Source organism: Eretmochelys imbricata, chromosome 25, assembly GCF_965152235.1.
Source record: "Eretmochelys imbricata isolate rEreImb1 chromosome 25, rEreImb1.hap1, whole genome shotgun sequence".
Lineage (NCBI taxonomy): Eukaryota > Metazoa > Chordata > Testudines > Cheloniidae > Eretmochelys > Eretmochelys imbricata.
This window is the reverse complement of record NC_135596.1, coordinates 2745323-2770778: the sequence shown is the minus strand read 5'-3', so window position 1 is coordinate 2770778 and position 25456 is coordinate 2745323. Positions and strand designations below refer to the sequence as shown.

Genomic DNA, 25456 nt, shown 5'->3' with positions numbered 1-25456 from the left:
TTTCCACTCCTGTGCTTCTGCAACCTCCCCACCTCAATTCCTGCTCCACTTCCCACCTCTGAGTTCCTGTGGACTTTCTGAAGTTCACGGGGTCTGCTGTAGAACTTAGCAGGCCATTAGAAGCCATAGGCCCAATGTGGACTCTGCTAGAGTCCACAGAAGACAGTCCTGCAGACTTTAGAAAAAAGGTGGGTTCTAGAGAAAAGATAATACAGGCTGGGGCTGTGTTTTAATCTCTGGGGCATATACTCAGGGCTGGGCCGAAGGAAGGGCAATATGCAGCCCCCTTGACCATCCCTGGTCTGCCCACTCCTCCTATCTGGCCCTCCCAGATTTTATCCTGCTCCCCTGCATGCATCCCTAGGCTTCAGACTTTTGCAGCAAGGAATGGCAGTCCAGAAAGATGAACTCCTTCCAAACTTGGAGCAAGCATGATCTGGGCCTAACGCATTGCAGGGCAGCCATCTCTCTGCACACTCTCCAAGTCAGAACCCTTTGGCCAGAGATGGCTGGCAGAAATTTACTTAACTGCCTTGTTCACTGGAGCAAATGCAGCTGTTTGACAATGTGCTGGTTCAGAGTACTGTAATTTCATGCTGGAGCTGCTGACAAATAACCAGAGCAACGGTTCACATTAGCAGGATGTTGAGACCTTTATAGACCAGGTTTGTTTAAAACAGCCCATGGTCTAGTCCTTCCGAAAGGCCACGTCTATGCCAGCGGACTTACAGTTGTATAGCTGTGAGGCTGGAGCTGCTCTGTTCTGCCGAGAGAGAGAGAGAGAGAGAGAGAGAGAGAGAGAGAAAACGAGCTTCTGTGAACATCATAAAACCACCGCAAGGAACAGCAGGAGCAGCTCTCCCACCAGCACAGTGGTGTGCACGTGAGCCCTTATGCCGGTGAAACGTATGTCACTTGGGGCGGGGGGTTTCCACACCCCTGAGCGACATACGTTTTGCTGACATACGTGGCAGTGTAGACATGGCCTGAGGCTCTGTCTACACCACTGTAGTGCTTCAGTAAGTGCAGCCACTTCCTACAGCGATGAGAGAGGCTCTCCTGGCGTTGGCGGTCGTCCACCTCCCTGAGAGGCGGCAGCTTGGTCGATGGAAGAAGTCTTCTCAACCTACCATGGTCTACACTGGGGTTAGTTGGTTTAACAGTCTCTCAGGGGTGTGAAATGTCGCTATGCAGATGTAACGGTGCGGTGTAGACCAGCCCTGCATGTACAAGGAGTTTGGATGTGTAAAAACAAGCCCATTGGGAGAGCTCAACAAAGGCTTTTGCAAAATTCAGAAACATTCCATTTTCCTGTAACTCAGGAAGAGCTCAGGACCATGGACATTCCAGACTGCCTCTGATGGGTGACTCGTGGTAGGTGCCCAGAGGGCCAAGTGCCCCTCTAGCAAGGTCAAGTGCCCCCAGCAGCCAGCCTGGGTGGGGAGAGGAAGGAGCAGGGGCAGGGCCAGAGCCTCTCCTCTTCCAACCCCGCTGCCTGGGAGAGTGCCTGGCTGTGGCAGCGGCAGGCTGCGCCCCACCCAGACTCAGCGTCTGAGCATGCCTTGGGGGGCATGGGGAGAGTCCGACTCGCTCAGCCGCTGTCCTGGGGGCCAAGCCTGGAGGGAGGCAGCCCGGCGCTCTCCCAGGCAGTGGCTCCAGGACCTGGCTGCCAGGAAGAGCCGGGGGGAGCCAGCGCAGAGGGAGGACAGAGCCCCCCGCAGGTAACGTGGGATTGGGAGGGGATGGGGAGAGCACAGGGGCCCCGAGCTGGGGGCAGGGGGGGAGGAGTCATGTGGGGAGGTCACGTGTCCACCCCTTTGTGTCCCTCGAGACACCAGGCAATGGGATCCCCCGGCTCGGATGCTTGTTGGATGATAACCAGGACCAGCTGCCTCAGAAGAAGGTGCAAGAAACCTGTTGTATTAATTTCAGTGAAATAAATGGACACAGCCAGTCAAAGATGCTCACCTGACCCTGTCACTGTACAACACTGAGTTTTAAACCGAGTGTGGGGTTCTGAGTACAGAGACCCCAGCTGGCTTAGTCCCATGGAACACAAAACTACAAATCCCTCTGGCCTTTTATTAAAGATTGAGAAAAAGAAGGAAAAACAGCTAAAGCCTTAAAAATGAAAAGTGTTAAGTAAGGCTTTGAACAGCATCCCTTCTTCCTTTCCCTTAACTGTCGAGAGTTTTTAGAAGGAAAACCCCCCGTCTGGCAGTCTCTTCGACATATGCAGTGTAGCTGTAGCTGTATAAATCCCAGGAGATTAGTGAGACAAGGTGAACTGCACCCCCTTAGCTCTCTAGCCCTTAGATGGATTAAAAGTGGGAAGAACTTTCCTGGTTTGGGACGCGTGAGACAGAAAAAAGGGAGATGAGCTGGAGCTGTTGCTGTTAAAGTCCGATCCTGTTTCCCAGAAAATAAAACAAACCAGACCCCAACGGGAGAGAAAAGAACAGCTGGGAGAGAAAATGCTGCTTCTCTATAATGACGCCTGTTCAGATCCTGGCAGTGACGGATTGGCCCCCAGGACCCTGGCCAATTGGGGGGGCTCTGGAAAAATGGGCACCCCTGTGCCCTGACCTGCTCCACCCTCCCTGGCGCTCCTGCCGGGGAGTAGGGAAGGGAGTTACCTCACAAGTGGAGAACCAGTGTTGACAGGGCCAATTCGATCAGGCTGGATGTAGACATGCAGGTGAATGAGCAACACTATCAGAGGACCCAACCACATCCGCCACACCATCAGAGGCTCGTTCACCTGCACGTCCACTAATGTGATATATGCCATCATGTGCCAGCAATGCCCCTCTGCCATGTAATTGGCCAGACCGGACAGTCCCTATGTAAAAGAATAAATGGACACAAATCGGACATCAGGAATGGTAACATACAAAAGCCAGTAGGGGAACACTTCAATCTTCCTGGACATTCTATAACAGATTTGAAAGTAGCTATACTTGAACAAAAAAACTTCAGAAATTGACTTCAAAGAGAAACAGCAGAACTAAAATTCATTTGCAAATTTAACACCATTAATTTGGGCTTGAATAGGGACTGGGAGTGGCTGTCCCATTACAAAAGCAGCTTTGCCACTCCTGGAATTGATACCTCCTCATCTATTATTGGGTGTGGATTACATCCACCCTGATTGAATTCATAGAATCTCAGGGTTGGAGAGGACCTCAGGAGGTCATCTAGTCCAACCCCCCTGCTCAAAGCAGGACCAATCCCCAAATTTTGACCCAGATCCCTAAATGGCCCCCTCAAGGATTGAACTCACAAGCCTAGGTTTAGCAGGCCAATACTCAAACCACTGAGCTATCCTTCCCCAGGCCAATACTAGCTCTCTGCTTGTGAGGTAACTCCCTTCCCTTCATGTGTCAGTGTATAATGCCTGCATCTGTAATTTTCACTCCATGCATCTGAAGAAGTGGGTTTTACCCACAAAAGCTTATGCCCTAATAAATCTGTTCGTCTTTAAGGTGCCACCAGACTCCTTAAAATTTGTTGCCTTTCAGTTTCACTGACTGTCTCATTTATGAGTCATAGACCATTATGATCTGACTTCCTGCCTGACATGGGCCAGAGAATCTGAGAACTCCTGGGTCACCTTATCTAACCCTCTGTCATGTCACTGCTTATTTCTCTTGTCTCTGAGGCCTCACATGAAGTCTCTCCAGGCCTCTAACCATTTCTGTTGCCCATTTCAAATGGCGTGACCAGCGTTGGACATGGAATCCCAGGCGGAAGACGCCCAGCGATTGATATAATGGCTGACACGACCCTATTTTCAGCATTGTTCTCCGTTCCTGTCATAATGGAAGAGAACACGTTGTTTGCTCCTTGTCCAGCCCTGTGCACTGAGCAGATGATTGAGCTCAATGAGCTTAAGTGGATTGGAGTTCAGGACCTTGGCGGGGTGGCAAGCACCCTGCAGATCTCATGGCCAGTGGGGGCTCTGCCGGGGCAAGCACTGCCTGGAGCTGGTGACTCGGGCGGTTTTTGCCAGAGACATGTCTTGTGCAGTTCAGTTGTGAGAGTTCGCTGAGCATGTTCTTTTCTCTTTCAGTCTGATGTCCAGCTTGGCCACCATAGACTCCAAGGCCTGTGGGAAGATGGGGCTGATCACACTCACCTATTATCTTTGGACTACATTCATGGCTGTGACTGTTGGGATTGTGCTTGTGATCAACATTCATCCAGGCGCTGCTGCCCAAAAGGAGGAGTATACCGTGGGCAACGTGGTGTTAAGCTCTGCAGACGCCTTACTGGATTTAATCAGGTACTCTCTAGCACCTTCTGGAATAGCCCTGATTTTATAAATACGGGTCCTGTTTTGTTGTTTACAGCCAAGATCTTCGCACGGTAAATGAGCTTTTAACAAGACGAATGGCTCAAAGAACATTTAAGAAGAAATTGGCCAAATTCAGCCCTGGAGTAAGTGGGTACAACTCCAGGCACTTCACCAACGGGCACTTGTTCACACTACAATTGACTCTGACTGCAATCCATGCAGCAACATCGATGCCTAAACCCCTCGCTGCAGCACCATAACGACCCCCAGAACTCCCATTCAGCTGCTGCCTAACCCCGTGGGCACCTAAACTCCCTCAGCACCTCACTCTCTGCGGTAAAAGTTCCCTAGACAGTAGATACCCAAATTTTAGACTGTGGGGCGAGCATGCTGCCGCCTCTCTAGGCATCCAGACACCAATCTCCTGCGTTAAGCCCCAGAACAAGTCATGAACTGGGGGGAGACAGGCATTCGGCTCCCTAAGTTGTGCGCAGAGCCCAATCTGTATGTGGTCTCTGAGCAGGCCTACTAGATCGGGTCCCACTCAAAATCTGGCTGGAGGAGGAGGTGGCACTAGTAACCACCCACCTTATAACCTTTAGCCCAGTGGTTAGCATACTCACCTGGGGTGTAGCAACACCAGGTTCAATCCCCCTCTCTGCCAGGGTAGTGAAAGGATTTGAAGAGGGGCCTCCCACCTCTCAGGAGAGCGTGCTACCCACTGAGCTGGGGATGTTGGGTCCCTGAAGCTGGTCTACTGTGGCTCAATTACAAAAGAGTGACTGGAGGAAGGGGATTGGGCCCCCGAGGTCTCCCACCTCAGGGCCTGAACCACCAGGCCACAGAGTGATTTCCAGTCTCTCCGGCCCCATGGCCATTCCACTGTGGATAAACACTTAGTTATCGTGGAGAGGAAGGTGGGAGTGAGTGCAAGAGAGGCACTCTGTAGTCCAGTGGTTGGGCACCCATCCGGGATGGCGGAGACGCCTGTTCAGATCCTGGCAGTGGTGGATTGGCCCCCAAGACCCTGGCCAACTGGGGGGACTCTGGAAAAATGGGCACCCCTGTGCCCTGACCTGCTCCACCTGCCCTGGCGCTCCTGCCGGGGAGTGCGGGAAGCCCCTGTGCCCTGACCCCATTTCCCCAGCAGGAGCAGGGGGAGGGGGGCCCCCTCTTGCTCTGGCCCAGCACCCTACACATCCGTAATCCACCTCTGGATCCTGGTTCCCCTCTGGCAGAGATGGGGGAGCTGAACCTGGACATCGCACATCCCAGGTGAGTGCTGCAACCACTGGGCTAAAAGTTAAGGTGGCCGTCACCACTGCTCCTCTGCTGGCTGTTCGATGTGGGCCGGGGTCATCGTGTAGGAGCCGAGGCACCTAACTCAGTGTTGTTCCTGTGATTTTCTAGGTGCCCAAAAGTTAGGTGCTGTGACACTCGGCACTGCAAAGCCCACAGCCTTCCGTGGATCCCACCCCAGGTGTCTACGGTCAGTGCAGTGAGGGGGCGCTGCTCTTGCCCAGCTGCCACCGAGAAGTCACTCCCTCAGCTGCAGCCTTCTGCTTTCTCCTTACTCCCCACAGGCAGTGGGGATGCACTCATCGTGAGCCCCAACAAAGTCAGTTAATTCTTTTCTTCCCCCCACAACACCCCCCATCAACTCATCATCTCCCCCACGTGCATGCACTGAGTCAGCTGCCCTCCCTCTCCTGAGAGATACCCCAGTGGGGGGCAGGTGATAGCCCCACAGCCACTCGCCCTGGGGCTTATGCTCAGGGAGGGCAGCTTTGAGTTCCAGCCTGGCCTCCACAGGAGCCCCACTGGCAGAAACTGCCCATGTTATTTACTCCTCATAACATAAGAACCAGGGGTCACCGAAGGAAATTAATAGGCAGCAGGTTAAAAAAAAATAAAAGGAAGTATTCACACAACACACAGTCAACCTGTGGAACTCCTTGCCAAAGGATGTTGTGAAGGCCAAGACTATAACAGAGTTAAAAAAAGAACTAGATAAGTTCATGGAGGATAGGTCCATCAATGGCTATTAGCCAAGATAAGCAGGGATGGTGTCCCTAGCCTCTGTTTGCCAGAGGCTGGAAATGAGCAACAGGGGATGGATCACTTGATGATTACCTGTTCTGTTCATTCCCTCTGCGGCACCTGGCATTGGCCACTGTCAGAAGACAGGAGACTGGGCTAGATGGACCTTTTGTCTGACCCAGTGTGGCTGTTCTTATGTTCATGGATGGAGTCATGATGAGTGCAGCTCTTGGGCACCCTGGCCACCATCTTCCTTCCACTCTCCCACTTCAGCCAGCCGGCTGCAGGCCTCTAGCAAGGACTCTGAGTGGCCTGTGTCTGGCAGCCAGGCTTTGGCAGGAGTGACCAGAGCACAGCCAGTGACATGAAGGGAGCAGGTTATTAAGCGCTCAATGAATTCTGAAATGTAGAGAAATAGTTTGTATGCCATGTAGTTGTAGCCCAGGATATTAGAGAGACTCGGTGGGTGAGGGAATATCTTTTACTGAATCAACTTCTGGTGGTGAGAGAGACACACTTTTGAGACACACAGAGCTCTTCTTCTGGTCTGGGAAAGGAACTACATCAAAACTCACAGGAAAATGCAAGGGGGAACAGCTTGTTTAGCATAAGCAGTTAGCACATATTGTAAGGGACCATTCAAGGTACAGTGGCCCCTTAACACCTCTGCAGTCAGAGGACAAAAAGAGGGGGTTCGTGGGTTACAGACTCTTGTAATAAACAATAAGGGTGTGTCTACACGGGCAGAGTGGGAGCGCCGGGAGTTCCAGCTCCGCTCAGAGCGCGCCGAAGGGAAGCCGCTGTGGTGCGTTCACACTGTCAGCTGCCTGCACAATAGCGTGTTCACCCTTGTGGCACTTGCAGCGGTATTCGGAGCGGTGCACTCTGGGCAGCTGTCCCACCGAGCATCTCTTCCTCTTCTGCCGCTAAGAGTTGTGGGAAGGCGGAGGGGGTCATGGGGCATCCTGGGTTCTGTCCCAGTGACCCATGATGCATTGCTTCGCATCCCAGCGCTCCCTGGGCTTCCGTCCGCATTTGGTGCCATCTTTCATAGAATCATAGAATATCAGGGTTGGTAGGGACCTCAGGAGGTCATCTAGTCCAACCCCCTGCTCAAAGCAGGACCGATCCCCAACTAAACCATCAATGGTTTGTGCACTGCTTGCTCTGTCTCTTCGGGCTGCAGGAATGGATCCCGCACTGCTGACCAGGATGCTGCTTGCTCTGACCAGCACATCATGAGTGGCAGTGGAGTTATTCCTTAAACTACAGAGGCAAGAGGAATGTGACATTGATCTTGCCACACGTAGTAGCTACGACACGAGATTGCTTGTGGCATTCATGGAGGTGCTGACCACCGTGGAATGCCGCTTTTGGGCTCAGGAAACAAGCACTGAGTGGAGGGATCACATCGTCATGCACGTCTGGGATGATGAGCAGTGGCTGCAGAACTTTTGGATGAGGAAAGCCACATTCATGGGACTGTGTGATGAGCTCGCCCCAGCTTTGCAGCACAAGGACACGAGAATGAGAGCTGCCCTGTTGCCGGAGAAGCACATGGCGATTGCACTGTGGAAGCTGGCTACTCCAGACTGCTACCGATTGGTTGCTAACCAGTTCGGAGTGGGAAAGTTGACCGTTGGACTCGTGTTGACTGAAGTGTGCCAGGCCATTAATCGCATCCTGCTCCAGAAAACCGTGACTGTGGGCAATGTGCGTGACATTGTGGATGGCTTTGCACAAATGGGCTTCCCTAACTGCGGAGGGGCGATCAATGGCAAGCATATTCCAATTCTGGCACCAGATCACCTAGCCACCGAGTACGTTAATTGGAAGGGGTATTTCTCTATGGTTTTCCGGGTGCTTGTAGATCACTGGGGGCATTTCACAGACATTAACACAGGCTGGCCCGGAAAGGTGCATGACGCACGCATCTTTTGGAACACTGGCCTGTTCAGGAAGCTGCAAGCAGGGACTTTCTTCCTGCACCAGAAAATCACCATAGAGGAAGTCAAAATGCCCATTGTGATCCTGGGAGACCCTGCTTACCCCTTAATGCCATGGCTTATGAAGCCATACATGGGACAGCAGCCAGGAGCAGTTCAACAACAAGCTGAGCAAGTGCAGAATGACTGTGGAGTGCGCTTTTGGCCTTTTAAAGGCCTGCTGGTGCTGCCACTGTGGGAGGCTGGACCTGGCTGATGACAATAATCCTAGGCTTATAGCCACGTGCTGGACGCTCCGTAACATTTGTGCAGGGAAGGGTGAAAGCTTCACTCAGGGCTGGATCGCAGAGGCTCAGTGCCTGGAGGCTGAGTTTAAACAGCCAGAGATCAGGGCTATTAGAGGGGCACAGCACGAGGCCATAAGGATCAGGGATGCCTTGAGGCAGCAATTTGAAGCTGAAAGCCACTATTATTTGTTGCTATGCTTGGGAGTGCAATGCTCATAATGCTAGGAGGTGATTGTGATCGGTGCAGACGATGCAATATGAAGATTTACCATCATCGTCTGTTGCTTTGCAGCGCTGTACCCCCGGCGCAGGGAGCTCGACGCCTCTCATCGGGGTGGGTTTTTTAGAGCACTGCAACTGCACAGTTTCTGCGCACTCAGGGGCTTGGCTGTGTGCTCACCTCGGGAGTTACCGCGCTCACAGCTGCTTTACTGCGCAGAGACTTGCCAGTGTAGACAGGGCCTAAATCCAGTGTCTCTTGTCAGTCCGTGATTTTTAGTGTCTAGTAGAGTAATGCATTTAAGCTCCCAGGGGATGGGGTGTTTTTGTCTTTTGTCATTTTCCTGTGTAAGTGCATTTGAGAGTGTAGTGATTGTCTGATTTCACCCACACAGCTGTTTTGTGGGCATTGTTAGTGCACTGGACGAGGTACACGAGATGTTGTGATAGGCGTGTGTAGGATCCATAGATCCTGAAAGGTGTGTTGTGGGGGGTGTTGATCATCATAGCAGTGGAGATATGGCTGCAGGTTTTGCATCTGTTGTTCTGGCAGGGTCTGGTGCTGCTTTGAGTTGGTGGGTCCTGATCAATGGAGAGATTACTTCTGATGCTGAGCTTGGAGAGGTTACAGGGTGTTTGAAGGTCAGAAGTGGGGGTTCAGGAAAAATTTCTTTCAGGATGGGGTCCCCATCAAATATGGGTTGTAGATGTTTGATGATACCCTATATGGGTTCCAGACTGGGGTGGTAGGTGACAACTAGGAGTGTGGGGTCAGAAGGGGTTTTATTTCTGTATTGAAGCAGGTTCTCTCAGGGCATTTGGGTGGCCCAGTCCATGATGCAATCTACTTCTCTGGTGGGATGCCCTTGTTTGGCGAAGGCGGTTTCAAGCGTGCTAAGGTCTATATCCCGGACTTTCTCCTCTGAGCATATTCTGTGGTATGTGAATGCCTGGCTGCAGCGAACAGATTTCTTGGTGCGTTTGGGGTGGTTACTGGACATGTGAAGGTAGGCGTGGTGATTGTGTGTTTCTTGTATATAGTTGTCTGTAGGATTCCTTTGTTGAAGCTGATTGTGGTGGCTGGGAAGTTGATGCTGGCGTGGGAGTGTCCCAGAGAGAGTTTAGTGGACGTGTGGTGGTGGTTGAAGTTGTTGTGAAAATCTGTGAGGGAGTTTAAGTCGTCTGTCCAGAGGACGAAAGTATCATTGATGTCTCAGGTAGTTCACTGGTTTCCTGGTGCATTTGTCCAGAAATTGTTCTTCAAGGTGGCCCATGAAGAGGTTGGCACATTGGGGAGCCATCCTAGTACCCAGGGTTGCTCCCATGGTCTGGACAAAGTGTTTGTTGTTGAATGTAAAATTGGGAGAGGCGGAAATGGAGGAGTTTGGTGAGGTGTTTGGGGTGGATCTCTGAGTGTTGTCCATTGTCATGTAGCTATTTGAGGCTGGCAGTGATGCCATCATTGTGAGGGACGTTGGGGTACAGGGAAGTGACATCGATGGGGGCAAAGATGGTGTTCTGAGGGAGGCTGTTAATGTTGTGGAGTTTCTGGAGGAAAAGAAGGTCCCTAGGGTGTGTTCATGGGGATGAGTTTGTAGAGTTTTTCTTGGAGTTGTTTGGGGAAGGATTTGATTATGTCCTTAAATTCCTGGGTGAATTGTGGTATAGGGTCATTTTTGGGTTCTTTATAGTAGTTGGTGTCAGAGAGTTGTCAGCTGGCCTCCTTAATGTAATCATTATGGTTGAGGACCCTTTTGCTGGTTCGATCCCTATCTGGTGGTTAGATTTCAGGGACTGTACAGCTGTCCTCTTGGCAGTGGAGAGAATATGGTGGATGTGATGTTAAGGATTTTGCAGTCAATTTTTTGAGAAGTTTCACAAACTCATACCACTGCTGCCTTCCCCCTGCTGAATTTACAATGTTGAACACATCTGTGGGCCAAATCCTTCAGTCCCTACTCCTGTAAATCTCCCATCCATGTTACCTGGAGTTTTCCCTAGGTAAAGACGGCAGGATCTGGCTCAATAGCCAATGAAAAAACCTAGTTAATTCTATGACAAATGGGTTCTCAGAAATACAACATTAGCCTCTGGGTTTACATATTTGGCTCAACGGCCATGTTATCACTTGATTTTTCAATCCCATTTCTGCTCCTGATTTAAACTTGGAACAGGGACAGTAGAACTGAATGAGCATAAGCCATAATGTACTTTACTCGCCTTAATTCTACAAATGTTAATCCTGCAAAGAGGTTCTCCAGTTTCTTTTCAGGCTCATGCGGCTGATTCATTCCTGTCTCATTCATCTCTTACAGAAATATGTTTCCTTCTAACCTGATTGAAGCTTCATTCCAGCAGGTGAGTTCTCTTGATTCTGAGCTCCTAAGTCATCTCTAGGCTCCTGAGAACAATCAAAACAGCCTCATGGGGATGGGTCACATGGGCAACCCTGTGGGCTTGGGTGGCTCTCTCAATATCAGTGATTAGCACCTTTTGCCATAGGAGCCTGGCTCGGAAGAAGCATCCCCCCTTCCACACTCACCCACAGTGACTGTGGCTCATCACAAGGGTGGATCCCGTCTCGTGGCGCATGATTGGAAGCTTCAACCCAGCCGTGTGTGCTGGGGCTGTACATGTGCCCTGGCCAGGCTTTGAGCCCTCCTGGCTGGGAGGCTGCACAGTTGGTGGGTGGGGGTTTCGTCGCTGGTGATATGTCCCATCCTGCCCAGACTCAGCCTCCGTACACATGGGGAGTTAAAAATGAAAAGGGTCTTCTGCTCTCCACTAGAACGAGCCACTCCCCGTTCTCATTGCCTAGGGCCAGATTTCCCAAAGACCCGCAGGGCTCAACTCCTTTGGAAATCTGGCCATTAATGCTGCTCTAAACCAAGCCGTTCGCTTTATCTCTGGCCCGAGCTCTTGTTGGTACCAGATGGCAGAGCCTGCAGGGAAAGGGCGAACAGCAGAGCTTCTGCCTCCTGTCCAGATGCGCCATCCCCACCCCGAGGGGCATGTTGGGGTACGGGTGGGGAATCACCAGGAGATAGAGGGGCAGGAAGGGTAGAGAGCTGGGAGGAGGGCAAGAAATGAAGAGTGAGGAGCCAGAAAGGGAGAATGGATGGGGACTGGAGCGGGGAGGGAGAATGAGCCTCTCTGTGGGTGCAGGGAGGCGGCCTAGGGGAAGGAGGCTGCATGTGTGGTGGGGATGGGGAGGGGAGGCAGACTGGCATGTGTGGATTTTGCAGGGTGGAGGCTGTGTCACAAGGACTGTGTGGATTGGGCAGAGGGAGCCTGCGGCAGGTACCAGCCTATTCCAGGCGAACATGCACCTGTGGTTGGTAGTTGCTGGGTTTTCCTAGGGAGGCAGTAATTGCAGGGTGAAGGGAAGAGAGTGATTCTGAGGGGGGGTGAGGCAGAAGAAAGCATGGGAGAGACGGTGAAGGTGGGGAGAGCCCAGGGCGGTTGGAATGTGGAACACGAGAGGGGGAGACATCTGAAGAGGAAGAGAGAAGGAAAAGAGAAGAACTGTTCCACAACCGAGAAAAGTTGCATAGAGCAAGAAATAGACTGAAAAAGTCAGGGGGAAAGATCATAAGGTCAATGAGCAAGGAAAGGAAAAAAGAGAGTGAAGCAAAAAGGCAAGAGAGAGAAATGCGAGGGAGACATAGGAAACGCCGTCCTGGTGACTGCAAAGCAAGGCCGACCCCTCCTAGCTGGGGGCAGTTGTCACCACAGCCCGAGCTGTTCATCTGAGCTGCCCCCCGCCCCCGTGCAGAGCTGGCTTGAGCCTTAGGGGATGCACCCCACACGCAGGACTGACCTGGGCCCTGGTGTCACTGCTTGAGCAAGCCCCTCTGGCAGGACTGTCCCTAGCTATTTTGGTGCCCTACGTAGCCTCCCCGCACAGGGGGGCTGTGTGGGGCCCTGCCCCAGGCCTCCGCGGTGTGTGGGAGGAGGGGCTGGCCACTTCCTGCGGAAAATGGAGTGACCTGGCCCCAGCCTGCTCCGCTCCCCTGGCTCCCAGGCTTGGGTGGAGGGGGGAACCGCCCCCCAGCACTCGCCGGCGGCACTGCTGGGAGCCAGGGGAGCGGAGCAGGCTGGGGCCGGGTGGCTCTATTTACCGCCGCCGGTGAGGACAGGCAGGACTGCTTCTGGAGTCCTCAGGGGAGAGGGGCGGGGCGGGGGCAGAGCAGGGGTGGGAAGAGGCAGAGGTGGGGGCCCTGGGCAAGAGCCGGGGCGGGGGCTGGAGCAGCAGACAGCTGTGCAGGGCACCAGGAAATGTGGTGCCCCAAATTTCCTGGTGCCCTACGCAGCTGCGTACTTTGCGTATGGGTAGGGACGGCCCTGCCCTCCGGGTGAGGCTCGCACTGCCGCTCACTCCCCCCGAACATTCCTCCGTGCCCCAGGAGGGGGCAAGCCCCATTGTTTTGCAAAACCGGGCATTTGTCCCATTTGCTTTTGCTGACGCTCAGTTGACAAGAGCAAATGGGACAAATGCCCAGTTTTGCACACACACAAAAATCGGGACACCAGGGACAGGGCTTAAAATGGACTGTCCCAGCCAAAACAGGACATATGTCACCCTGTCTATCATGCAGGTAAGTGACCTGTGCATGTACCTTCAAGGTGCATCCTGTACACTGCATACAGGGATGCTTGGGCTGTGATCTGAAGGAAACAAAAACCCTTTCCCATCCTGGTTTCTTGCTCAGGTCACAGCTCGTCTCTTTTATTTTCAGAGGTAGTTCAAGCTGATCTTTATATCACTCTCCCTCATGCAGAACAAGCTCCCCCCTTGCAGTTTTTGGGCTTGAACTGGCACCAGTCAATGGTAGTGGCGCACAATCCAGTCCTTTGCTAGTAGGCCATTATCTTTTAATTTCTTCGGTTTTGTTGCAGTATCGAACAGTTCTCGTCCCAGTGGTAAAATCTTCAGGCTTTCCAAAGATCCCAGGGAAACCTCTCAGCTTCATTTACTTTGCACCTGACGATGAAAATCCCGAAATTCAAAGGCCTGTGCTTCTTGAGATCACCCCCTCTCCGGAAATGACCTACCGGACCCTGCCTGGGGCCAGCAGTGAAATGAATGTCTTGGGGATTGTTATCTTTTCTGCTACAATAGGTATTTGCCAAATACAGAGTCAGATTTCATGCTACCCACTGATCAAGCGTTATTTGGAGGCTTTTAATTATAGAGGCTTCATAGCAGCTCCATAGTTAAGGTTGCGTTGATTAAACCTCTGTGTTCATACTGTGTTGCATCCGATGAAGTGAGCTGTAGCTCACGAAAGCTCATGCTCAAATAAATTGGTTAGTCTCTAAGGTGCCACAAGTACTCCTTTTCTTTTTGCAAAGACAGACTAACACAGCTGTTACTCTGAAACTTAACAAGGCAGGGTTTGTTCTCCATGTATTCCCAGTACAAGATGCATTTTGTGAGAATTTACAAGTAATTCTATTAATATGGGTAATAATTATTGAAAATAGGCTCTTTATTAAGTGTTTTAAATAATTTTGCAAAAAGAAAAGGAGTACTTGTGGCACCTTAGAGACTAACAAATTTATCTGAACATAAGTTTTCGTGAGCTACAGCCCACTTCATCAGATGTTGCATCCCATGAAGTGGGCTGTAGCTCACAAAAGCTTATACCCAAATAAATTTGTTAGTTTCTAAGGGGCCACAAGTCCTCCTTTTCTTTTTGCGGGTACAGACTAACACGGCTGCTACTCTGAAACCTTAAATAATGTTGTAACATTTTGGGGCTCTTCGAGATAACACAGCTTGTCACTAATCATCCAAACTTTTCATATAGTTAAAACTCATTAAAAAGGGGTGACAGGCTACATTTGGAAAAGTTAGGTCGTAAGTAACCACAGTTATCAGAAATCATTACAGGCTACTTATAATGCTCTGGAATTTACACAGCACTTTGTAAACTGTTCAGTGCAGGGAGTGTTTCTATTCTGTGTTTGCAAAAAAGAAAAGGAGGACTTGTGGCACCTTAGAGACTAACAAATTTATTTGAGCATAAGCTTTTGTGAGCTACAGCTCACTTCATCAGATTCATTCACTGGAAAATACAGTGGGGAGATTTATATACATAGAGAACATGAAACAATGGGTGTTACCATGCACACTGTAACCAGAATGATCACTTAAGGTGAGCGATTACCAGCAGGAGAGCGGTGGGGGAACTTTTGTAGTGATAATCAAGGTGGGACATTTCCAGCAGTTGACAAGAACGTCTGAGGAACAGACGTTACAGTGTGTATGGTAACACCCATTGTTTCATGTTCTCTATGTATATAAATCTCCCCACTGTATTTTCCACAGTATGTATCCGATGAAGTGAGCTGTAGCTCACGAAAGCTCATGCTCAAATAAATTGGTTAGTCTCTAAGGTGCCACAAGTCCTCCTTTTATTTTTGCGAATACAGACTAACACAGCTGCTACTCTGTATTCTGTGTTTGTAACCTAACAGAACCAAGCCATCGTAGAACAGCAAATGAGGGAAGGGAAATTGAGGCTAGATGATGGGTGAACAAGAAAGGAAAGATTCTGGATTTTAAGTGGGGGAGGTGAGGAAGGAAAGATGAGTTGCTGGCAGCAAGAAATTGGAGATTGTTCCAAGCACTGGGGACAACATGGTCGAAGATGAAGCTGAAAATGAAAAGCAGATGAGTGGAGGAGTAAGGAGAGAACAGAACAGGAGGGCATGAGATCAGAGATGTAAGTCAGGGGCAAGACTAGGTAAGGCTCTGAAGGGGGGGGAACTTGATGTGGTAAGGCAATGGTTCTCAACCCCTCCAGACCACGGCATCCCTTTCATGAGGCTGATTTGTCTTGTGTACCCCAAGTTTCATCTCACTCAAAAACTACTTTCTTACAAAATCACACGTAAAAATACAGAAGTGTCACAGCCACACGGTTAATGAAAAAGTGCTAGCTTCCTTGTTTTTACCATATAATTATAAAATAAATCAATTGGAATATAAATATTGAGTGCTTGCATTTCAGTCACTAGTCACAAACTAGTCACTGTGTGAAATTTTAGTTTCTACTGACATCACGAGGGCTTTTTACGTCGCCTGTTGTAAAACTAGGCAAATCTCTAGATGAGTTGATTACCCCTGGAAGAGCTCTGCACACCCCCGGGGTACATGTACCCCTGTTTGAGAACTACTGTGGTAAGGTGCACAAAGCCAATTAAGAGACTTAACGGGATGGAGGTGATGTGGTCAGCGCAGTGGGAGAGAAAGGTGACTGATGCACAGGGATGTTTTGAATAGACTGAAGGAAGAGAGGTGAGAAGAGAAGGTAGCAGTGATCCGGGTGAGATCATGGACCAGGGGCGGGGGGGATAGAGGAAATGGTGTATCTGGTTATAATAAAGGGGAAGATCTGACAGGATGTGGCCTAGAGACTGCATATGGGGGTGAAGGCAGGAGCAGTAGACAAAAGAGATGAAGATTACACCAAGGCCATGAAACTGGGACGGGGGAAGGAGGGAGGAATTGTCATTAGTGGCAGAGAAGGGAGGTAGCAGAGTGGGACTGGCAGGAAGGAAGGTCACTTCAGTGTTGGAATGGAATGATTGTGATGTGGCAACTGGACCTCTGAAAGGAGATGGCAGATGGCAGACTAGATACAGAGGCAGGTGCTCCACACAGACATTCCTTCAAGATTTGAGGAGACGTCCATCGTGGACTCAGTTCTTCCCAGGGTCAGCAACATTTGCTCACTGTGTGTTTTTTTTATTGTAATTCCTTGTCTTCAGATACTGAGTGAAGCCTTCTGCAAGCAGGTGGGATTTGCCACGTAACCTGAACATGCATTGGCTTCAGGTAGTTTCCCCCTTTGGTTCTTCAGGTAGCCTCTTCAACGGACATTGCCTTGCCTCTGGCTGTCCAGAGCTTCAGCCTGGGGGTTGCTATTTCTAAAAATACCAACATTAAACTTGAAGATTATGAACAGAATTCTAATGACGCTCATTTGGGCCAGTATCTCAGCCCATCCCATGCCATTCTGAAGTCATCACAGGCTCCTAGAGCAGGACAGCGGTTGCTGTTTTCTAGCTGGCCATATGAGGGAATTCTCTCCATGGTTCCAACATACACGGCACAGACATTCTCCCAGGGTGTGACTGACAGAAAGGGATCGAACTGCTCTCTCTCTAGGGCTAGACAGACAGTAGCCTAGGGGTTCTCAAACTGGGGGTCATGACCCCTCAGGGTCACAAGGTGGGTGCATGGGGGTCATGAGCTGTCAGCTCTGTGAGGCTGACAGCCCCAAGCCCCCATTAAATTAAATTAACCCCCCTCATTTTTAATTTATGAGAGGGGTCACACTCAGAGGCTTGCTGTGTGGAAGGGGTCACCAATACAAAACGTTTGAAAACCACTGGACTGGCCTTTCTTGGCACATGAGGGCAGCTAACCCAGTGCACACCCCTCCCCCATGAGCAAGTGGCAGAGAGGAGGTGAAGATGGAGGAACCTTGGCTCCACAGCCCCCACCTCCAGCTAGAGCTGCTGGCTGGGTACCTGGGAAGGAAGAGTAACTTCCTCCCTCCCGCCAGCACAGCAGGGGAATAGCTAACTCCCCTGTCCTCCCCTCTCCAAGCAAGGGGACAACAGAAAGTGCCACTGTTACATGCCAACCCTTACTCTGGGCTGAGTGGAAGGATCTCAGTTAAGCCCATACCGACTATAATTTCCTACTCCTCTGTGGCTTATCTAGGGGTTCTCTGGAGTTTCACGTCAATGGCTCAGTGTAACTTATGAATTAAAGCAACTATAATAAATATTTAGATCCTCCTGGGCCATCTTTCAAAGGGTAGGTTGAATAGATGCTCAACACACAGCAGTCCTACCCCTTGCCCTCCCTTACTCCCAGTGTGGTGCCCATGGAGGGGAAGGGGGATGAGTCGATGAGTCTTTACTATGTCCCGAGGGAGAAGACCAAGGAATACACCTCTGAAAGGGTAGGGCTACCCTTTCTGGTGTACTAGGGTGCTTCTGCATTCCTTCTACCTGCGAGGGGTGTAGACAGTACTGATGGCCCAGTTGCTACATGTGTTGCTATGGATTTGGTGGCCAAAGGTCTAGTTAGCACTCCTGGTGTCATATGAGCCAGCAAGTGTGACTGCAGTAGTAGGCCCACAGACACGTCACTCTGTGCTCAATAGGCCACGGATGCCAAGGAGGACGGTATCGATGGGCTGGGTACCCAGAAAACCAGAGGAAAGGTGCTTACTGGATTTAGCTGGTACCAGAAGCACTCTGTTCATACTGGTATCAGGGCACCAAAGGTATCTTAGATCATTAGCTGCCCCTCAGCTGCAGAGCTTGAGACGAGTCTCTTGTGTGATTCTGAAGGCCGTGGAGAAGGAGACCTCTCTCTCTCGTCTCTGGAGTGATGCTCATTGCTACCCCTTCTTGAGACAATTGGCACATGGATCAAACTTGATACCTGGGGTCTTCTGGGTGTCTCAGCCTTGGTGCTCAGGGTGGAATCTCACTGGGGTGCTAGCTGAGAGGGACTGGATGGAGGCCTGAGCCTTAGATATATTGTTCTTCATCATGTGGGAGAAGCCTTCACAGAGCACTCCAGAAAAATAACTTGAGGCAGGCACCCCAAGCCTGCTGTGTCGCTTGGAAAAGAGCAGCACAGGGAGCAATAGCCAGGGATATGCCCTTTGCCAAAACAAGAAAAGCATTTAAGCGCGCCCATCATTGAGTGGCATAGAAGCATCGAAGGAGGGGCATGTCTTAAACCTGTGGATGTAGCTTCTGCTGTAACAGCTCAACTCCAAGGGGGCTCCAAGCCATCTAGCTATCTAGGAAATTTTTTTAAAAACGTTGGTAAAGCCAATGGGTAAACGAAAAGGGCCGACTACCTAATAACTGCACTAACCAGTCACCAGCAACTAACTGCAGTAGGATCACTGAGAAGCAGGCTGGCACTGAAGGCATTCTGTCTCACATATAGGCGGTAAGAAGAAACTGAAAGTCAGATGGCCTTACTCTGTGTGGGGATGGAGGGACACAAGGACATCAAGGATGCAGGGTGGCCCTAGCAGACACTGCTTCCCAGTAAATTTGATCTCACATGCCATGGGAACCATGTTGGCAGATACTTGAAGAACTACTTTTATTTTGTTAAAAGCTAGGAAATTGAGAGTCACGGCTTCCCCAGCAGTCTTGACTCCTGAGTATGACCAACACAGTAAGATTTGTCATTATGGAATCAAACAAGAATAGGCAAAGTCACATGCTATTAGGTGAATACAGTACTATAGTAGAAATAAGGTGCAATCCCTTTCATTCAAGAAGAGGGATAGTTTAGTCTGTTGCATTATGGGCTGTATTAATCTCACAAAACTAACTTTTGGAGGGTCAGTGCCACAGGAAATGGATTATTCTGTTACTACCAAATAGGAGCAGGAAAAATAGTCCACCTGCCTCTAGTAGTTACTGCTTGGTGGTGGTGAAGTAGGCCTACCAGCTCCCTGCCCAAAAGAAGGGGCCAGATCAGACTTCTCTGTAACTTGAAGTCTTTGAACTGTGCTTTGAGGACTTCAGTCATTCAGCCAGAGGTTAGGGATCTATCACAGGAGTGGGTGAGTGAGGTTCTGTGGCCTGCAATGTGCAGGAGGTCGGACTAGATGATCACGATGATCCCTTCTGACCTTAAAGTCTATGAGTCTATCATAAGCCTAGGTTGTTAGGGAAAGTTAACATGACTTCAGGGAGGGTGGGGTCAGGATATGGGGCTTAATAAATTCAGATAAATTTTACAGAGGTCCAAAGCTTGTTATATCCCTCTTCCCTGCCCAGCGTTCGACTTTCTACTTTGGGTTTGTTTTCACTGCAGTAGCAGCTCAAGGTATAACTCAAATATTGTTCCTAAACTGATTCCCAGAAGTTTGTAGGGGAATGACACTTCAGTGCTGCTGATGCTGGAGCAAATAATGCAGTGGGGATGCAGCTGCTCTGTGCTGCTGATCCAATTACTCTGTGCAGCTTGAGTGTTATTTTGCAGTGTGTCCACTCTCCCTCAAGCGAGGCTAACTGGAGCGGAGGTAACTCGAGTATAGATAACTCGAGCTAACTTTGCAGTAAAGACATAGCCTTGGATTGCCAGCTCCTTGATGTAGGGAACTGTCCTTGACTCTGTGTTTGTGCAGTATTTAGCACACTGGGGCCCTGTTCTTGACTGGTCCCTAGGTCCTACTGTAATAAACATGAATAATAATAATAATAATATAATATAAATTGCAAGGATGTTTATCTTGAATAGAAAATTGCTCTTTTGGGAGTCTGTCAATTGACCCTATATTGCAGCCACCAGCAACTGAAGGTCTTTGCATGTTAAAAGAACAAGTTAAGAATTACTTAACTTCAAGTCACCAGGCGTGATGAAATACATCCTAGAATACTCAAGGAGCTGACTGAGATAGCTGAGCCATTAGCAATTATCTTTGAAAAGTCATGGAAGACAGGAGAGATTCCAGAAGAATGGAAAAGGGCAAATCTCGTGCCCATCTATAAAATGGGAAATAAGGACAACCCAGAGAACTACAGAACAGTCAGCTTAACTTCCACAAAGATAATGGAGCAAATAATTAAGAATCAATTTGCAAAATCTAGAAGATAATAAGGTGATAAATAACAGTCAGCACAGGGGTGAAAGTAACTTAAAGGACTACCAGTACGCCAGAGTCCTGAGTGAGGGCATGGCCTCAACCGGAAGAGGCGTGGCCTTTAAATCTCCGGGCCCTTTAAATCACCGCCAGAGCCTGCCGCTGCTAGCCTGGGGCTCTGGCAGTGGGCTTGGGTGGCGCTTTAAAGGGCCTGGGGCTCCCCGCAGCAGCCCGAGCCCCTGGCTCTTTAAATCACCACCAGACCCCCCCTGCAGGAGCCCTGGGGTAGTGGCGGCAGGGCTCTGGTGGTGATTTAAAGGGCCTGGGGCTCCCCATAGTGGCTCAAGCCCCGGGCCCTTTAAATCACCACCGGGGAAGCCGGTCCAGTGTGGCACGGTGTACTCTACCATACCAGCTTACTTTCACCTCTGAGTCAGCATGGATTTATCAAGAACAAATCCTGTCAAACCAACCTGATAGCTTTCTTTGACAGGGTAACAAGCCTAGTGGATATGGGGGAAGTGGTAGACGTGGTATATCCTGACTTTAGTAAGGCTTTTGATACTGTCTTGCATGAGCTTCTCTTAAACAAACCAGGGAAATGCAACCTAGATGGAGCTACTATAAGGTGGGTGCATAACTGGTTGGAAAACCATTCTCAGAGAGTAGTTATTAGTGGTTCACAGTCATGCTGGAAGGAGATAATGAATGGGGTCCCACAGGGATCAGTTCTGGGTCCGATTCTGTTCAATATCTTCATCAATGATTTAGATAATGGAATAGAGCGTACACTTATAAAGTTTGTAAATGATACCAAGCTGGGAGGGGTTGCAAGTACTTTGGAGGATATGATTATAATTCAAAAAGATCTGGACAAACTGGAGAAATGGTCTGAAGTAAATAGGATGAAATTCAATAAGGACAAATGCAAAGTATTCCACTTAGGAAGGAACAATCAGTTGCACACATACAAAATGGGAAATGACTGCCTAGGAAGGAGTACTGTGGAAAGGGATCTGGGGGTCATAGTGGATCACAAACTAAATATGAGTCAACTGTGTAACGCTGTTGCAAGAAAAGGAAACATCATTCTGGGATGTATTAGCAGGAGTGTTGTAAGCAAGACACGAGAAGTAATTCTTCCGCAAAACTCTGTGCTGATTAGGCCTCAACTGGAGTATTGTGTCCAGGTCTGGATGCCACATTTCAGGAAGGATGTGGACAAATTGGAGAAAGTCCAGAGAAGAGCAACCAAAATGATTAAATGTCTAGAAAACATGACCTATGAGGGAAGATTGAAAAAACTGGGTTGTTTAGTCTGGAAAAGAGAAGACTGAGCGGGGACATAAGTTTACAAGTACATAAAAGGTTGTTACAAGGAGAAGGGAGAAAAATTGTTGTTCTTAACTTCTGAGGATAGGACAAGAAACAATAGACTTAAATTGCAGCAACGGAGGTTTAGATTGGATATTAGTCCTGCCATAATTGCAGGGGACTGGATTAGATGACCTCTCGAGGTCCCTTCCAATCCTCTGATTCTATGTTCCATATCAATGCTGTTTAGTAACTCAAGTTAACATGTCTGGTTGCAGGCCTCCTTCTAGGGAAAATGGGTGAGCGTGGAACTCCTTTAGTCAACGTGTGCCAGTGTCTAAATGAAGCAGTTATGAAGATTGTCTCAATGGCGGTTTGGTAAGTAAATAATTCTGATTGACTTGATTTGGGTATTTTCATATCTCCCAGTTAAGCCCAGTTGCAGTTAAATTGCTACAAAAAAGAAAAAAATTTCAGGAACTGTAAGTTCAGGATGTTAAAATATTCCCTCTTCTGCAGTCAACATAAAAGCAAAGCACTTGGAAAGTCTCATCAAATGGACCTATTCATACCCTTACGTCTGAGAGTTAATCGTTCTCATTTTATAATCATTCTGATTTCTATTGGGGGTGCAATGGCAGTTCATGTCAACATTCCTGAGCCAGCTTTAATCTAGGTCACTTCAGTGCTGGTAGCAGGCGTTTGGTTCAATGTGGGCTGTACAAGCCACCCTGAATCCTGGGTAAGTACTCAGGGGGCTAGCCCACATGCTGCCATAACTTCCCTGCTACGAGTATGCGAGTTAGCTAGGTCAAAGCAATCACAGCCTGTGACAAGAGTATAGACATGGCCTAGGTTACTGGTTCACATTAACTGTGGTTAGAAAACTTTCAGATGAAACCTTGATGTGGGCTCTTGCACTAGAATTCAGCAAACCAGAGTGTCTACCCTGTGTGCTGAATGAGACAGGGGTCGGGGGGGTGGAGGGGAAGGGGAAGTAGTATGCAAGCATGTAATCAAAGAGTGCTTGATAGTGCATATGCTCAAAGGGGGCCAAATTAAAGTTGCATAGGAAAGCTTAATTCTGATATTACCTTAACTTTTGAGTGCTTGACTTTGGCTATGTCTATACTATCCCAGTAAGTAGACTTACGCTATGCAACTCCAGCTATGTTCACATAGCTGGAGTTGACGTATCTTAGGTCGAGTTACCACAAGGTTTACACTGCGGGGGGTTGACAGAAGAAACTCTCCTCTTGTCTCACCTTACTCATCTCGTTGGGGATAGAGTACAGGGGTTGACTGGAGAGCGATCTGTTGTTGATTTGGTGGGTCTTTGGACCCACTAAATCAACCGCCAGTGGATCGATCTCAGAGTGTCCATCCTGGCTGTAGTGTAGATGTAGCCTCCATAATCTTAATGGTCTTTGACCATAGGGGTTTGTGTGTTTATGTTATATAGATATATAGCTTTGTAAACTCTCTCTTGAGCACTGGACTTGTTTTAGAACAACTGTATTGGGCAGATGTATGCTTTCTAAAGCATGCAGGTGCTGACATGCAGTGTTTAAAATACTGTGAAACTTCATAAATATATGAAAGGACATTGAATAACTAATTAATTCTCCCTATTCCAAAGCCCCAAACTAGCCTGCACAAGCTGTAGCATTTGACACTCATCATTTTTGGAATAAGAAAAAGAGGACTTGTGGCACCTTAGAGACTAACAAATTTATTTGAGCATAAGCTTTCGTGAGCTACAGCTCACTTCATCGGATGCATTCAGTGGAAAATACAGTGGGGAGATTTATATACACAGAGAACATGAAACAATGGGTGTTACCGTACACACTGTAACCAGAGTGATCAGGTAAGGTGAGCTATTACCAGCAGGAAAACGGGGGCTGGGGGGGAGGGAGGGGGAACCTTTTGCAGTGATAATCAAGGTGGGCCATTTCCAGCAGTTGACAAGAACGTCTGAGGAACAGTGAGGGGAGGGGGGGGAGGAGGAGAATAAACATGGGGAAATAGTTTTACTTTGTGTAATGACCCATACACTCCCAGTCTTTATTCAAGCCTAAGTTAACTGTATCCAGTTTGCAAATTAATTCCAATTCAGCAGTCTCTCGTTGGAGTCTGTTTTTGAAGTTTTTTGTCGAAGAATTGCCACTTTTAGGTCTGTAATCGAGTGACCAAAGAGATTGAAGTGTTCTCCAACTGGTTTTTGAATGTTATAATTCTTGACATCTGATTTGTGTCCATTTATTCTTTTACGTAGAGACTGTCCAGTTTGGCCAATGTACATGGCAGAGGGGCATTGCTGGCACATGATGGTATATATCGCATTGGTAGATGTGCAGGTGAACAAGCCTCTGATAGTGTGGCTGATGTGATTAGGCCCTATGATGGTGTCCCCTGAATAGATATGTGGACACAGTTGGCAATGGGCTTTGTTGCAAGGATAGGTTCCTGGGTTAGTGGTTCTGTTGTGTGGTGTGTGGTTGCTGGTGAGTATTTGCTTCAGGTTGGGGGGCTGTTGGTAAGCAAGGACTGGCCTGTCTCCCAAGATCTGTGAGAGTGATGGGTTGTCCTTCAGGACAGGTTGTAGATCCTTGATGATGCGTTGGAGAGGTTTTAGTCGGGGGCTGAAGGTGATGGCTAGTGGTGTTCTGTTATTTTCTTTGTTGGGCCTGTCTTGTAGTAGGTAACTTCTGGGTACTCTTCTGGGTACTCTTCTGGCTCTGTCAATCTGTTTTTTCACTTCAGCAGGTGGATATTGTAGTTGTAAGAATGCTCAATAGAGTTCTTGTAGGTGTTTGTCTCTGTCTGAGGGGTTGGAGCAAATGCGGTTGTATCGTAGAGCTTGGCTGTACACAATGGATCATGTGGTGTGGTCTGGATGAAAGCTGGAGGCATGTAGGTAAGCATAGCGGTCAGTAGGTTTCCAGTATAGAGTGGTGTTTATGTGACCATCGCTTATTAGCACTGTAGTGTCCAGGAAGTAGATCTCTTGTGTGGACTGGTCCAGGCTGAGGTTGATGGGGGGATGGAAATTGTTGAAACCATGATGGAATTCCTCAAGGGCTTCTCTTCCATGGGTCCAGATGATGAAGATGTCATCAATGTAGTGCAAGTAGAGTAGGGGCATTAGGGGGACAAGAGCTGAGGAAGCATTGTGCTAAGCCAGCCATAAAAATGTTGGCATACTGTAGGGCCATGCGGGTACCCATAGCAGTGCCGCTGATTTGAAGGTATACATTGTCCCCAAATGTGAAATAGTTATGGGTGAGGACAAAGTCACAAAGTTCAGCCACCAGGTTTGCTGTGACATTGTTGGGGATACTGATCCTGACGGCTTGTAGTCCATCTTTGTGTGGAATGTTGGTGTAGGGGGCTTCTACATCCATAGTGGCCAGGATGGTGTTTTCAGGAAGATCACCGATGGATTGTAGTTTCCTCAGGAAGTCAGTGGTGTCTCTAAGGTAGCTGGGAGTGCTGGTAGCGTAGGGCCTGAGGAGGGAGTCTACATAGCCAGACAATCCTGCTGTCAGGGTGCCAATGCCTGAGATGATGGGGCGTTCAGGATTTCCAGGTTTATGGATCTTGGGTAGCAGATAGAATACCCCTGGTCGGGGTCCCAGGGGTGTGTCTGAGCGAATTTGTTCTTGTGCTTTTTCAGGGAGTTTCTTGAGCAAATGGTGTAGTTTG

The 25456-nt window shown here is 49.1% G+C and overlaps 1 protein-coding gene across 1 annotated transcript in view; it reads left to right on the top strand.

The window, feature by feature from the left end:
- Nucleotides 1–25456, top strand: part of LOC144280170 (excitatory amino acid transporter 5-like) — a 75812-nt gene that overhangs the window by 22817 nt on the left and 27539 nt on the right. The window contains exons 3-6 of the mRNA XM_077841977.1: nucleotides 4073–4285; nucleotides 11105–11147; nucleotides 13689–13911; nucleotides 22027–22126. Of these exons, the coding sequence (XP_077698103.1) occupies nucleotides 4073–4285; nucleotides 11105–11147; nucleotides 13689–13911; nucleotides 22027–22126 (579 nt within the window). The remainder of the gene's footprint in view (nucleotides 1–4072; nucleotides 4286–11104; nucleotides 11148–13688; nucleotides 13912–22026; nucleotides 22127–25456) is intronic.